Source organism: Dicentrarchus labrax, unplaced genomic scaffold (genome assembly GCF_905237075.1).
Source record: "Dicentrarchus labrax unplaced genomic scaffold, dlabrax2021, whole genome shotgun sequence".
Lineage (NCBI taxonomy): Eukaryota > Metazoa > Chordata > Actinopteri > Moronidae > Dicentrarchus > Dicentrarchus labrax.
In genome coordinates this window covers 21,228,572-21,245,732 of record NW_026136711.1, presented here as the reverse complement: position 1 = coordinate 21,245,732, position 17,161 = coordinate 21,228,572, and the positions used below count along the sequence as shown (strand labels likewise).

Below are 17,161 nucleotides of genomic sequence, written 5' to 3'. Positions count from 1 at the left end.
TGAGTCTCATTTAACATCAGTAATACAGTTTTCTACCACATCAGAGATAACCACAGATAAAAGCAGCCCTGGAGAGAATACTGAACTTGAATACAGTGTTGAGCAAGACATATTTTCATCAAAAAAAGATGAGTTGCCTAAAGATGAGGAACAAACTCAGCATTTCATCTTATCTGAAGTCAGAGGTGCTTATCATTCAGAGGATGCTGTAAACAAAGTCCATGAACAGGAGTGTAATCCATCACAAATGCATGACATCGATCACTCCTCTGAAAGTGCGACACATGATGCCACAGAAAATCCAGAAATAATTTCTGTAAACCTGATAGACCAAGCTGAGTTGATTGTGAAAAGTAAAGATGATTCTGCTGCCAAGCAGGAAGATACAAATCCTGATGACAAACAGGAAGAGCATCCTACAAAAGAAAACAACTTTGCGACTCTAGAACAGACAAATGAAGATTATAATGTATATGATACCAAGAAACTACAGATGAGTGACACTGCACTAGGTCAGGTATATGAGATTGAAGGCCAAGTAGAGCATGATGTAAAACCCAGTGCTGAACAAACAGTTCATCAGGAGAAGGAAGGACTCTTATCTGAAATGGAGGAGAGTGACTCTTCTTTACAAACCCCGCAATCAGAAATACATGTTCCTTTGGACTCCCAACCTCAGCAAGACGACACAGACTTCAACCCCATTGGGAACAGAAGAAAACTGGGGTCTAGCCGAAGAAATAAAGGAAGACAGCGTGCCAAGGAGTCTGTTGCAGAATCATACCACAGACCTACAGAGGAAGTTGTTGGAAATACCAGGGATAATGAAGACCTTGAAACAACACAAATGTTTGTGGCAATAGAGAGAATGACTCAGGAAAAATTAAGTCAAGGGAGTGAACATGATGTCATCACGTCTGCAGAACATGATAGGTCTTTGTATTCAGCCATTATGCCTGGTTATTCTTCTGAGGTCCAGAACCCCACTACAACAAGTTATTCAGAGTCTAACCTGGAAAGTTTAATTCCTAAAAATGAAAATCTTCAAGAAGATCCTGATGAAAGAGAGACTGACTTTAAAGTGGAGGAGTCTGATAAATCAGTGGGAGCCACGCTGGAAGGAATGGACAAATCTGACACTCTTCAGATTCAAGACGTCAGAGGTGCTCATCATTTAGGAGGATGATGTAAACAAAGTACATGAACAGGAGCTTAAGCTAACACATGACATCGATCAATCCTCTGAAAGTGCAACACATGATGCCACAGAAAATTCAGAAATAATTTCTGGAAACCTGATAGACCAAGCTGAGTTGATTGTGAAAAGTACTAATGATTCTGCTGCCAAGCAGGAAGATTCAAATCCTGATGACAAACAGGAAAAGCATCCTACAAAAGAAAACAACTTTGAGCCTGTAGAGCAGACAAATGAGGATTATCATGTATATGATACAGAGAAACTACAGATCAGTGACATTGAAATAGGAGACACTGCAGTAGGTCAGGTGTGTGAGATTGAAGGCCAAGAAGAGCATGATGCAAAACCCAGTGCTGAACAAACAGTTCATCAGGAGAAGGAAGGACTCTTATCTGAAATGGAGGAGAGTGACTCTTCTTTACAAACCCCGCAATCAGAAATACATGTTCCTTTGGACTCCCAAACTCAGCAAGATGACACAGACTTCAACCCCATTGGGAACAGAAGAAAACTGGGGTCTAGCCGAAGAAATAAAGGAAGACAGAAGGCTAAGGAGTCTGTTGCAGAATCATACCATGAGACCCAAAGAAGAAGTTGTAGGAACTTACCAGGGATAATGAAGACCTTGATACAACACAAATGTTAGTGGCAATAGAGAGAACGAGTCAGGAAAAATTGAGTCAAGGGAGTGAACATGATGTCATCACGTCTGCAGAACATGATAGCTCTTTGTATTCAGCCATTATGCCTGGTTATTCTTCTGAGGTCCAGAACCCCACTACAACAAGTTATTCAGAGTCTAACCTGGAAAGTTTAATTCCTAAAAGTGAAAATCTTCAAGAAGATCCTGATGAAAGAGAGACTGACTTTAAAGTGGAGGAGTCTGATAAATCAGTGAGAGCCACGCTGGAAGGAATGGACAAATCTGACACTCTTCAGATTCAAGATGTCAGAGGTGCTCATCATTTAGAGGATGATGTAAACAAAGAACATGAACAGGAGCTTAAGCTAACACATGAAATCGATCAATCCTCTGAAAGTGCAACACATGATGCCACAGAAAATTCAGAAATAATTTCTGGAAACCTGATAGACCAAGCTGAGTTGATTGTGAAAAGTACTAATGATTCTGCTGCCAAGCAGGAAGATTCAAATCCTGATGACAAACAGGAAAAGCATCCTACAAAAGAAAACAACTTTGAGCCTGTAGAGCAGACAAATGAGGATTATCATGTATATGATACAGAGAAACTACAGATCAGTGACATTGAAATAGGAGACACTGCAGTAGGTCAGGTATATGAGATTGAAGGCCAAGAAGAGCATGATGCAAAACCCAGTGCTGAACAAACAGTTCATCAGGAGAAGGAAGGACTCTTATCTGAAATGGAGGAGAGTGACTCTTCTTTACAAACCTTGCAATCAGAAATACATGTTCCTTTGGACTCCCAAACCTCGGCAAGATGACACAGACTTCAACCCCATTGGGAACAGAAGAAAACTGGGGTCTAGCCGAAGAAAAAAAGGAAGACAGAAGGTTAAGGGAGTCTGTTGCAGAATCATACCACGAACACAAAGAGGAAGTTGTTGGAAATTACCAGGGGTAATGAAGACCTTGAAACAACACAAATGTTTGTGGCAATAGAGAGAACAAGTCAGGAAAAATTGAGTCAAGGGAGTGAACATGATGTCATCACGTCTGCAGAACATGATAGCTCTTTGTATTCAGCCATTATGCCTGGTTATTCTTCTGAGGTCCAGAACCCCACTACAACAAGTTATTCAGAGTCTAACCTGGAAAGTTTAATTCCTAAAAATGAAAATCTTCAAGAAGATCCTGATGAAAGTGAGACTGACTTTAAAGTGGAGGAGTCTGATAAATCAGTGAGAGCCACGCTGGAAGGAATGGACAAATCTGACACTCTTCAGATTCAAGACGTCAGAGGTGCTCATCATTCAGAGGATGATGTAAACAAAGTACATGAACAGGAGCTTAAGCTAACACATGACATCGATCAATCCTCTGAAAGTGCAACACATGATGCCACAGAAAATTCAGAAATAATTTCTGGAAACCTGATAGACCAAGCTGAGTTGATTGTGAAAAGTACTAATGATTCTGCTGCCAAGCAGGAAGATTCAAATCCTGATGACAAACAGGAAAAGCATCCTACAAAAGAAAACAACTTTGAGCCTGTAGAGCAGACAAATGAGGATTATCATGTATATGATACTGAGAAACTACAGATCAGTGACATTGAAATAGGAGACACTGCAGTAGGTCAGGTATATGAGATTGAAGGCCAAGTAGAGCATGATGTAAAACCCAGTGCTGAACAAACAGTTCATCAGGAGAAGGAAGGACTCTTATCTGAAATGGAGGAGAGTGACTCTTCTTTACAAACCTTGCAATCAGAAATACATGTTCCTTTGGACTCCCAAACCTCAGCAAGACGACACAGACTTCAACCCCATTGGGAACAGAAGAAAACTGGGGTCTAGCCGAAGAAATAAAGGAAGACAGCGTGCCAAGGAGTCTGTTGCGGAATCATACCACAGACCTACAGAGGAAGTTGTTGGAAATACCAGGGATAATGAAGACCTTGAAACAACACAAATGTTTGTGGCAATAGAGAGAACGACTCAGGAAAAATTAAGTCAAGGGAGTGAACATGATGTCATCACGTCTGCAGAACATGATAGCTCTTTGTATTCAGCCATTATGCCTGGTTATTCTTCTGAGGTCCAGAACCCCACTACAACAAGTTATTCAGAGTCTAACCTGGAAAGTTTAATTCCTAAAAGTGAAAATCTTCAAGAAGATCATGATGAAAGTGAGACTGACTTTAAAGTGGAGGAGTCTGATAAATCAGTGAGAGCCACGCTGGAAGGAATGGACAAATCTGACACTCTTCAGATTCAAGACGTCAGAGGTGCTCATCATTTAGGAGATGATGTAAACAAAGTACATGAACAGGAGCTTAAGCTAACACATGACATCGATCAATCCTCTGAAAGTGCAACACATGATGCCACAGAAAATTCAGAAATAATTTCTGGAAACCTGATAGACCAAGCTGAGTTGATTGTGAAAAGTACTAATGATTCTGCTGCCAAGCAGGAAGATTCAAATCCTGATGACAAACAGGAAAAGCATCCTACAAAAGAAAACAACTTTGAGCCTGTAGAGCAGACAAATGAGGATTATCATGTATATGATACAGAGAAACTACAGATCAGTGACATTGAAATAGGAGACACTGCAGTAGGTCAGGTGTGTGAGATTGAAGGCCAAGAAGAGCATGATGCAAAATCCAGTGCTGAACAAACAGTTCATCAGGAGAAGGAAGGACTCTTATCTGAAATAGAGGAGAGTGACTCTTCTTTACAAACCCCGCAATCAGAAATACATGTTCCTTTGGACTCCCAAACTCAGCAAGATGACACAGACTTCAACCCCATTGGGAACAGAAGAAAACTGGGGTCTAGCCGAAGAAAAGAAGGAAGACAGAAGGTTAAGGAGTCTGTTGCAGAATCATACCATGAACACAAAGAAGAAGTTGTAGAACTTACCAGAGGTAATGAAGACCTTGATACAACACAAATGTTAGTGGCAATAGAGAGAACAAGTCAGGAAAAATTGAGTCAAGGGAGTGAACATAATGTCATCACGTCTGCAGAACATGATAGCTCTTTGTATTCAGCCATTATGCCTGGTTATTCTTCTGAGGTCCAGAACCCCAATACAACAAGTTATTCAGAGTCTAACCTGGAAAGTTTAATTCCTAAAAATGAAAATCTTCAAGAAGATCCTGATGAAAGAGAGACTGACTTTAAAGTGGAGGAGTCTGATAAATCAGTGGGAGCCACGCTGGAAGGAATGGACAAATCTGACACTCTTCAGATTCAAGATGTCAGAGGTGCTCATCATTCAGAGGATGATGTAAACAAAGTACATGAACAGGAGCTTAAGCTAACACATGAAATCGATCAATCCTCTGAAAGTGCAACACATGATGCCACAGAAAATTCAGAAATAATTTCTGGAAACCTGATAGACCAAGCTGAGTTGATTGTGAAAAGTACTAATGATTCTGCTGCCAAGCAGGAAGATTCAAATCCTGATGACAAACAGGAAAAGCATCCTACAAAAGAAAACAACTTTGAGCCTGTAGAGCAGACAAATGAGGATTATCATGTATATGATACTGAGAAACTACAGATCAGTGACATTGAAATAGGAGACACTGCAGTAGGTCAGGTATATGAGATTGAAGGCCAAGTAGAGCATGATGTAAAACCCAGTGCTGAACAAACAGTTCATCAGGAGAAGGAAGGACTCTTATCTGAAATGGAGGAGAGTGACTCTTCTTTACAAACCTTGCAATCAGAAATACATGTTCCTTTGGACTCCCAACCTCGGCAAGACGACACAGACTTCAACCCCATTGGGAACAGAAGAAAACTGGGGTCTAGCCGAAGAAATAAAGGAAGACAGCGTGCCAAGGAGTCTGTTGCGGAATCATACCACAGACCTACAGAGGAAGTTGTTGGAAATACCAGGGATAATGAAGACCTTGAAACAACACAAATGTTTGTGGCAATAGAGAGAACGACTCAGGAAAAATTAAGTCAAGGGAGTGAACATGATGTCATCACGTCTGCAGAACATGATAGCTCTTTGTATTCAGCCATTATGCCTGGTTATTCTTCTGAGGTCCAGAACCCCACTACAACAAGTTATTCAGAGTCTAACCTGGAAAGTTTAATTCCTAAAAGTGAAAATCTTCAAGAAGATCATGATGAAAGTGAGACTGACTTTAAAGTGGAGGAGTCTGATAAATCAGTGAGAGCCACGCTGGAAGGAATGGACAAATCTGACACTCTTCAGATTCAAGACGTCAGAGGTGCTCATCATTTAGGAGATGATGTAAACAAAGTACATGAACAGGAGCTTAAGCTAACACATGACATCGATCAATCCTCTGAAAGTGCAACACATGATGCCACAGAAAATTCAGAAATAATTTCTGGAAACCTGATAGACCAAGCTGAGTTGATTGTGAAAAGTACTAATGATTCTGCTGCCAAGCAGGAAGATTCAAATCCTGATGACAAACAGGAAAAGCATCCTACAAAAGAAAACAACTTTGAGCCTGTAGAGCAGACAAATGAGGATTATCATGTATATGATACAGAGAAACTACAGATCAGTGACATTGAAATAGGAGACACTGCAGTAGGTCAGGTGTGTGAGATTGAAGGCCAAGAAGAGCATGATGCAAAATCCAGTGCTGAACAAACAGTTCATCAGGAGAAGGAAGGACTCTTATCTGAAATAGAGGAGAGTGACTCTTCTTTACAAACCCCGCAATCAGAAATACATGTTCCTTTGGACTCACAAACTCAGCAAGATGACACAGACTTCAACCCCATTGGGAACAGAAGAAAACTGGGGTCTAGCCGAAGAAATAAAGGAAGACAGCGTGCCAAGGAGTCTGTTGCGGAATCATACCACAGACCTACAGAGGAAGTTGTTGGAAATACCAGGGATAATGAAGACCTTGAAACATCCAAAATGGCTTTAACAATTGAAACAGCAGTGCTGGAAAAGTCACTGGAAGGAGTGGACACATTTGACACTGCTCAAACTGAAGAGGTTAGTGGTCATGTTGGCACACTTACTGGCATCTCCGAGCTTACAAGTTCATATTTAAATTCAAGTTCAACAGGAGATCAACAGCTCATCGACCAATCAAAATCCATGGAGATGCCAGAAGAAGAACTCCCAACTGTGGATTCTGTAACAGAAAAAGAAAGCAAGGAAAAAGACAAGGAGACAGAATTTTTAAGACAAGATGGAAATTTACAGGTTAACTATTTGGTGAGTGAGTCACATTTAAAATCAGACGATATAGTGTACACTGAAATTGAACACAGCATTGAGCAAACAGTAATTTCATCATCAAATGAGGAACAAATAGAGCATGTAAACGTATGTCACGTCAGAGGAGCTCTGCATTCACAAGATGTTGTAAATGAAGTGCATGAAGAGACAGTCACAACAACACAAATTCAAGAGCTGCATCAAATTGATTTCTCTTCAGTTAAGGAGAGTGAATGTTCTTCACAAACCCTGCAATCAGAAACAAATGCTCCTTTGGTCTCCAATCCCCTGGACAACTCTGTGAGAATGGAAGAAAAAACCCACACAGGCCTCAACCCTATTGGGAACAGAAGAAAACTGGGATCTAGTCGAAGGAATAAAGGACGACAGCAGGTTAAGGAACATATTGCTGAATCATACCATGAACAGAAAAAAGAAGCTATAGAAGGTAACGTGGGTGATGAAACCCTTGAAACAACAAAAATGTCATTAGCAACGACTACAACTTGGCATGAAGAGTTAAAAGAGGAAACTGATCAAGACCTCAAACCGGCTCCAGTAAGAAAAATTAGATCTTTGATTAATGAAGAGAACACTGAAAAGATGCCAGAGGAAGCCACAGTTTTGTCACAGAATGTAATGGACAACAGTACAATTGTGACAACAGACATTACTTCAAGCTCAGGCAAAAAGGGCTCTGTCAAATCCAAGGAGGGCATCTATGAGGAGGAAAAGAATCTCATAAAACAGCCTGAGAATTTAAGTCAGTTTACAGGATATGACACAGTTAAAACTGACTTGATACAATCACCAGAGGATGATTCAGACATACAGAATATCTCATATCATGATGACAATGTCACAAGGTCAATTACTTCGGATGTTCTTGAGCAAGAAGGTGCCTATCAAGCCCAAAAGACGGAAGCTTTATCTTGTGACAAAGACTCACTGGGACAAGAAAGTAATATGCAGCAGACACATGGTACAATAGGAACTGTGGGAGATGTCACGATCAAAGACTATACAGAAGCGGAGAGTTTAATGGATGTGAAACTTTCTGGGCAGGAAGTTGGAGAAGAATTTGAAGATCCGACAAAGAAAGACCATGAAGTCCAAGAAATGAATGCTTCACAAGAGATCACTCATCCTGAACTGTTGTCTGCTGCATACAACAAAAACACTGTGGCTCTAATTGACATTGGTCTCAAGGAAAATGTCAAAGCAGATGCAGGGAAATCCAACCAGAAGAGGAGAAAGATGGGCTCTACTCGCCGGACTCAACTCCATAAGAAACCAGAGGAAGGAATGGACAACAAAGATGAAACAAAAGAAAGCGACTTTAACATTGAAGCTGAGATGAAAATTTTGGACAAAATGGAAGTTGTGCCGGAGATACTAATGATTGTAACTACAGAGGAATCACAGAATGAAAATGCAAAACCGTCACTGAGTCCTGTGTATAAACAACAACAGGAAACTACTGAAACCGGAGCCGTTCACAAGAACTCACGAAGCAGTATCTCTGACCTGCAGAGAATACAGAGTGATGTGATATCAGACATAGATGAATTGAAGGCTCCCACTCCTGGACAGTCAGCCTCCCACAATGAAGAAGTTGTTAATCCTGTTGTTCAGGTAGCTGATATAAACAATACAAACACTGGTATCAGTGGGGTGAGCTTTGTGTCTTTAAGTGAAACCACACAGGGTACACAAAATGATGAGGAAAGACCAGTAAACATAGTAGATTTGGAAACAGTGAAATCTGTAGTCAGAGGAGGAGGTGCAGAGGAGCACAAGAGTGCCCAGGCTGAAATACAAGAGCCAAACAGCGTGAATGAAGGAGCTCCCAATATAAATCTCGATATGAAGAATGCAAGTCCCAATTTAAATTCAAGCAGCAGGAGAAGAAAGATGGGCTCCACCCGCAAGAATCTCGGATCACAAAGCAAAAGGGAAGACTTGAATCAAAAGCAGGAGGTGGATAATGAGGCAACAGAAACCGCAACAAATGTTGGAGGCATCAAACAAGAGCTACAACTTTACATAGAAGACAAAGACAGTGATTCAGAACAAAGGAAAGAAAAAGTATTCGAAACAGTGGAGTACAGCCAAACCGGTGAGTCTCACTTCAAACCCCCATCTCACCAGACATTTGAGGAAAATCCTGTTTCTCATGGCCAACTAGTAGAAACAGAGCATCAGCTAACTCCCAATTATCCCCCTATAATGCCATCCACTTCTCCCAAACATGACATAATGTCAGAATCAGCATCTGGTGGAAGAAGAAGAAAAATGGGATCTCACCGGAAGTCACATGGACACCAAAACAATGAAAACCAAACTGGAAGAGGGGAAAGATTACCAAATACACAGAATGGCAGAGATGAAAGTGTCATCAAGACAACTGAAGAAGAATCTTTTGGCCTGGACAAAATAACAGAGGTAAGCAGCAAAGAGTAGTTTTTTTTTTGTTGTTTAATTGTTTATTTTTTACAATCAAAGTATTCTTCCTGGGAATCTTCAGCTATGATTGATTGCCACATTGTTCTTAAGCTGATGAACAGATAGTTGTTTGCACTGTATTTCAGTTATCTTATTACTTATGACCAGTGTACTTTCTAAACATTGTGCACCTTTATTGTATTTATAATTCTGGGCCTTTAGCCTGACGCAGATGGTTATTAGTGGATAATTCTTAGTGTTCTTTGGCACAGTGAATCTATGTTGTGCTGTACTTCCCATTTGCTTAAAACCTCTTGTACATTGGTCAAGTGTTTGTTGCAAGAAGAACAAAATGACACAAGGAACCAAAATGAGGAACATGTGGTTCACACTACACGTTTCACATGATAAAAAGGAGAACATAAACACGTATCTGACTTCTTGATCTGTATGGTGGTGTCCACACATAGGCCTCACTGACAGCCAGTCACAAAGTTATGGCAAATAAGATACCTGAAAGCATAGCATTGATCTGTAATTGTTGACTTCCAAGAGCTAAAACAATTGAAGATTACACTCATCATTTGACAAACCAAAGAGAAAACCATATGTATGCTGCATATCAAAATGTCACAATAACAATCATTGTAGAATCTCCCCAACTGTCATATCAAGACTGAGATGTTTTTGTCTGTGCAGGTTGATGAAAGTGACAAGAAAGCATCATCTAACATCACCTCAAAGGCAGGAGAGCATTCAAGGCCTGTGAGGTAAGTCCAACACTGAGATACAGAACAGGGATATAAATGCATAGTAAAGTGTTGATCTACCTGGCTGGGTTTGTATCACAAAATAGTTTGTAAGTAAAATGATCTGTTACAGTTTAATTAATTGAATTAAGTACATTGGATCCTATTGGCTATATACAGCAATGAACCACCCACTATAACCTCAGCCATCATATCATCGTAAAAGGTCTATTTTCTTATGTTAGCTGCACAAGATAATCAGAATCAGTAAACAATTACTATATCAAGAGTTCTGTGGCAGTACGGTACTACTCATTATGTCCTATTGTAATTCTGCATTAGTTTTTAATCTATTCTGGATAATGTTACTTTATGTGTTATCATTTAGAACAAAGACCTTCAGTTCCAAATGAAACATATTCATTGAACTGATGAAGATGTTTTACCACTCATCTATGTGACTCATCCTTAGAGGCTAAGCTTGTGACTCATGCAGACCTTATGTCTGCACTAATCCTTCTGTACATAGTGTAGTACAGACAGCATGTAGAATAAACAGGTTTGTTTTCTCCGGCTGATCTCTATCAGTTAAACTTTTTAACAAGTGACTAATAGAGGACAGACAAAGGCCTGTACTTTTAAAGAGTGTAAAAACATCTGACTCAGCTTTAAAACACTTTACAAATGATCACAATTTGGTTTCAAATGCTCCAAATTCTTCTAAGATGTACACCACACACCAAATGTCAGTCAAATATTTTTCCTTTCATGAAGTTTTTTTTTTTTCAAATATAAACTTGTGGCTATAATGTCTACAGTTTAGTAGATGCATCTCTCAAAGAAATGCAAACATTGGGTGGGGAATTATGATGACCGACAACTAAAAACTCACTGAATATGACAAACTTTTAGTATGTCACTGTATGTGCTGTGTTTGCTTTGAACTATGGTGGGTTGTCTGCTCCACAGTGGGAAGACTCCTGAACGAGTGAATCCGGTTCGACATCCTAACACTGAAATCCACCTGAGTCAAGAGAGTCAAAAGACAGTTTCTCTGGGTAAACAGAACGTTAATACTTACACAACAGAATGTAGCTGATTGAAGACAGATAATGAGAAAGGGAAGTTTAATACTGAGAAATATAAAAATAACGTGTTACCATAAAGTGTTTGTTTTCTTTTCAGCAGATACTTCCAGAGGAGCAGATCTCAGATCAAACAGGTACAACGTGGTGATGGTTGGAGACAGCAGTGTGGGAAAAACCTCTTTCATGAAAAGAGCTCAAAGTGGGAAGTTTTCTTTAGATTTACCCGCATCTGTTGGTAAGAGCCTGATCTTTATCCGACTATATTCCCCTCAAGTGTGTGAAAATATACAGAATAATGTAACATAAATATATTTTTTAGGACTTGATTCCTGCGTGTGGACTGTGCTAGTGGATGGAAAACCTGTGGTGCTACAGTTGTGGGATACAGCAGGTCAAGAAAGGTAAGTTTCCGTTGACCGTACATTACTGAGACACCAATTATCGCTGTCGTAATCAAACATATGAACTACAGGTGAAACCAAGTTGTATTGCAGAGAATAAATATGAGTGATCCCAGTTATGTTATCATTTTTAGGAGTATCATAAAAAAAAATGGGACATCAAAGATACAGTGGGAAATTTATTATGATAGGACCGAAGCCTAAGGTTGTAAACTTTTCCCATGCTAGAATTCAGGTCATCTTTCACATTTCATCTGACCTTATCTTCAAAAGTTCAGCCAAAAAATAAATAGGGGTGTAAAATCAAACACTACATCCAACATTAATAATAACTATTTAGATGTTTTGAGGCCCCCTTAATCTGTCTATGTTGAGGTACAGTACTTAAAGTCAATCTTGAAGTCGCCATAAAAGAAGAAAAAATACAATTGCTGGCTTTGTGTGCCTCCTGACGAACATCTTGAAGCTGTTGCAGACGCACTTTTTTGGTATTGTGATAATGAAGGCCACAAGCTGAAAGATGTCTGTAAGGACATCTAAAAGCTGACCAGATCATTCCCTGATTATATGACGAGGTGCACTGTCTGGTCCAGCAGCCGTCAGCCTGATGACTGCTGTGGGTAGGAGTAGTAACTAGTTATTGGTAGGAGGGAAGGTAATAGGCATCAACAAAAGGTACAGGGTGTGATTATGTGGTTTATGCTGGCCTGGATTTTGTGCAACCTGCACCATGTGTTCTTTTTATTCCTGGAAGTGGAGTACTGATGCATGTTGCCAATCTGGTGGCTCAGCACTGTCTCTGTCCTGAGGGCTTGCTTGTCACCCAATCTGAAGGCAGTGTCCTGGGTCCTCCAGCACAGTCAGCCAAGGCTTCTGATGAGCATGTGTGATGATGCTTACATAAGTAACATACTCTATCCACTTGCTATTGTAGCCAGCCAAAGATATTTTAAGTATGAGAGACCCCAAGCAGCAGCTTTCCTAAACATGTTGCTCAAAGCACTCAGTGTGTTGAGAAGTCTCCTTCAGGCCAGGTTGTAACCTGTTTCAAAAGTGGTTTGGCACACCTCAGCAATGTGGAAAAAACAGTCTGTGTCACATTTCTGTGTGTTGACTCCACATGTTGCATGTTGGTTGAGGTATTCAGATTAAAATAAAAAAGGCTTTTGGGAAGTGCAGTTAATGTCAGCACTGAGATGTACACAAAAAATTAGCGTTTGGAAGTTAAACTCATTTTAACCCAGTGCAAGATCCATTTTATTTTATTTTTGCTATAAGCTGATATGGATTCATATTTAGTGTAAAAGCCCCACAACACAGATACAATAATATAATAATAATAACAATAATAATAAAAGACGAATTAGACTAACTTTGTGGCTTTAAAATATAATAATTCATTCGACATTGATTGCAGAGGCAATTGAGCAATCACTGTGTTCACATCATCAGAATTTTCAGGACAGATTGAATGCGTCTCTTGAGAAAAACTGCAGGGGACTCCCTTCAAACTCAACTAACCAGTATCATTAGACTCTTCGAAGCACATATTCTACCTTTGGGGGTGTTAAGTCATGCTCGGGTGTTTCATTTGGGATGTTCACTTTTAAATGGCTGTGAGAAAAGTAATTAAATTGTTGTGTTGTGTAAGGTTAGTGGCTTCAAATCTCTGATTACATTCTTTATTTCCCTTCAAAGGTTTCACAGCCTCACAAGACAGATTTTACATAAAGCCCAGGCATTTCTCTTGATGTATGACATCACTTCCTCTCAGAGTTTCTCTGCAGTCAGCTACTGGGCAACATGTATTCAGGTATGGTTCACTTAAAGCTTCAGTGGCTGTTTAAATGTTTTTATTTATGGTCAGACGTACTGTAAAGTTGCAACAAAATCTTTATATGTATGTGTAATTTGTGTTTTTGTTATAATGGGTATTGTTTGTACTGATGATCAAAGAAAAAGTAAACAAGTCTAAAAATCTCACCAGGCATTCGTTGCCACTGCTAGAGAACCTCCTCTGATGTGACATAAGTATAGCTAACCTCAAGAACCTAATCTGAATATAGTCTAAACTAAAAAAGTATATTTACTGAAGAACTGCACTAACTGGTTATGAAACAGTCTCAGTTTAATACGGCTGCCTCTATATGACCTACTTAAACAAACAAGTCAGTGAGAAGTTTGGCCAATTCTATGTTGTTGTTCTTAATTTTGTTCATCTTGTTTGTTGTGTTCTAGCTACTTTGCAGAGTAAGATTATTAATACAAAACATGAGAATTAATACATTTAGTATTTTTATAGATGAAGCAGTGTATAAAGTAGTTAACATTAAAGTGCAACATTAAATTGATGTAAACATTAATGCATCAATAATTATAATCCAATAATTGATTGCATTATTGAATTTAATAAATTATGCATAATCTACTTTTGGTATCGGCAGCACTTCCAATTCCATTCCAATACTGATATGTCAATGCTTATCATATTCAGTGCACACTTATTTATTTTTAGACAAAATGAAACTAGGATTTAGAGTACATACGGTCAGATTAGCCTGTAGAAAGATGTCTGAATGGCAATCCAAACAAACTAATCTATGTTCTGCAGGAAGGGGCTGCAGAAAACACGACCATTTTACTTCTTGGGAACAAGAGTGATCACGCAGAACGCAGAGTTCAAACTAAGGAAGCAGAAATTCTCGCTAAGGTATGGCTCTTTGGCTTTACTTCCCCTCGCCCCTATTAAACTGAATCATTCATCAAACACTGAACACTCACTTCCACAGGAGTACAACTTTGAATTCATGGAGTGCAGTGCTGCCACAGGTGAAAATGTGGTTCAGTCTTTGGAAACCGTGGCCAGGTAACACATTTGACATCTGTAACTGACTTTTCCTTTATCTTGTCTCATCTATCTCACCCATGGGGGATTTCTTTAAAAGCATGCTCTTTAATATTCTTCTAACACTGGTTGTTTTGTTGCCAGGATGTTGAGTCAAAATGCTGACACAACAGAAAAAACCACGGTGTTACACAGAGAGCCCACACAGAAAAAATCATCAGGATGTTGCTGAAATGATGTGGGTCAAAAGCATCTGTGGCTGCACATGGAAAGTTTTTTATGTACATTTCTTCTTCTTGTAATCAGTTTGATTTTAAAATGTCTTCATTTACACAGATGTATATGTTAATTTCCTTTGCACGATTACCTTTAGCTGTTTTATTTGTAACAAGTAAATGATTGATCTTGAGGACAATATACAGTAGAGAACAGTTTAAGAGTAAGTTGCATAAAATATACTTGTTAAAATGGAGCATTTTCAGATGAGCTTTTACTGGAAGAGGAAACCCCAGAGGGGATTCTGATGTATATTTACTGCGTACCTTCATGTTTATACAAAACTGTAAAGCTGGTGCAGGCTTTCTGTGGTGGCAGGTCAGTTGTAAGAGATCAAAGAAATAGTTATACATGAATAATCTTTTGCATTTTGCACTGTTTGTTTTAACGTAACAGATTGATTTTCCTTCTGGAATATAATAGCCTTACTCTTCTTGTGCAATTCAAATGATCACATCAAGTCAATATTTGTAGAGTACAGACTGTAATAATTAATCTAACTGAGATACCAATGTTTTAGTACTTCAGCACTTTCAGTTCAGAACCGTTTCTCAGGTCCTTAGTGGAAAAAAGAAAAACAGTAAAAAGATTATATACTCTATATTGTAAAATATTGAGTATTTGTTCAACAGTGTCTCTAATTTTACTTCCATAATATAAATATATATTAAAAGTAGTATGCGTATGTCTTTAAATTATGAATCTATAACTATGAACAGGCAAGTAACCTTGTTGGAAGTTACAAAACATGGTACCAAACTGTGGTAACTACTAAATTGTGAGTATATTTATATCATAAGTGTTCCTATATTTCCAGTATGAAATGTATTATGAACATAAGCATGTTTTAATCTTTGTAGCTGTTTAGCCCACAGTTATTCAATAATTACATAAAGTGTATTGTGATTTTCTATGTTCAACATCTGTTTAAAATGAACTGTGTTGGCATTCGTCCTACTTTCAGTGGGTCACACAGTTGCCAGGAAGATCAGATCATCATAAATACATTTCCTGCCTCTATAATTAAAAACAGTGGTGGTGACAGACTTAACAGGCTTTAAATAAACTGTACATATAAAATTATCTGTGCATGTCCCTATAACTTGTGTCGCTAAATACCGAACTGTTCTGTTATGTCTCAGCTTAATAAACCTCCAGAACAACAACTGCATGCTCTCCAAGTTAATTTGTGTCCTTGTGGAAGTTGTGTGTTTCCACACTGACAAAGACAACAGTGTTCCCACTGGGACAACAAGTCCTTCACTGGTATGAAGAGCATGACAACAATGGCGCCACTGCAATAACCTCATAACATCCCAAAGGAGCTATTGTGGCAAACAAACGATGTGACAGCATCTTCCAACATCATCGGTGGACGATTACATTATTAATATTAGTGATTGGCTCTGACTACACTAACTACATTTAAGGAGAATTAGTCCTCCTGGCCTCAGTTATTCAGATTGTTGTTTTAGGCTGGGCCATGTAAACTTTGTTATCCTGTTAAACAACAAACCCTACTTTTCTTTTTTTTTAACCAGTCTGCAATAACAGAATACTTTTCAAGAAGTTTCCTGGAAAGAACAATATTATTTGGTACAAAGTGCAGAGCCAGTGTTCAATCAGTAAACTTCCAATAAATAGCTGCTGTAGAGACTTTTCAAATCTGTCTACAGACAAGCATACAATCCAACATTTATATAAGAATTTATGAGGAAATTACAGACCTGTAACATAACGTTTGAACGGGTTAGGGCAAAAGGTTTGGGGTCATCATTTCTTTCTCCTGTATTACAGACAGACAATCTATTACTATTCACTGTGAGAAAGCTGTCTGGCAGCTGTCGGTTAAATTGTTTTTTTTTGTGTGACAAAAACACTCGACCACAGCAGGGGACAGAAGGTTCTTAAACAGGTTAACAGGATATGTCTGGTTAGTTTCATACATTACGACAAAACAATGCCAGAAAAGAAACTTTGACCTTTTGTCACTTGGGGGAGTAAGTGTGCTAATAAATCAGCTCCATCATCTCATCTACAGACCTTAAAGATTGTTGATTTAAACCTGCTACAAGGAGTTTTAAACTGGTTATGAAACAGTCAAAATGTAATACTGATTCCTCTGTATGGCCTACATAAGCACACAAGACCACCAGGGAGCAGACTGAGTGTTTCCATGTAGTTATTCTTAATGCCTGCCCCTGGGTCTGATTCCCCTTGAAATTAATGTAATGAGGTGGTGGACACTATGGCTTTTGTCCACAAGGGGCGC

General features: G+C 39.0%; 1 protein-coding gene across 1 annotated transcript; it reads left to right on the top strand.

Moving 5' to 3' along the window:
• The first annotated feature begins 1,187 nt into the window (after window positions 1-1,187).
• On the top strand, window positions 1,188-16,055 carry rab44 (RAB44, member RAS oncogene family). The gene is made up of 10 exons (XM_051416566.1): window positions 1,188-1,662; window positions 3,643-9,530; window positions 10,230-10,300; window positions 11,249-11,337; window positions 11,465-11,602; window positions 11,687-11,768; window positions 13,467-13,581; window positions 14,380-14,478; window positions 14,558-14,634; window positions 14,758-16,055. The coding sequence occupies exons 1-10, from the start codon at window positions 1,596-1,598 to the stop codon at window positions 14,843-14,845; spliced, it is 6,714 nt and encodes a 2,237-aa protein (XP_051272526.1). The 5' UTR covers window positions 1,188-1,595; the 3' UTR covers window positions 14,846-16,055.
• The last annotated feature ends 1,106 nt before the right edge of the window (window positions 16,056-17,161 follow it).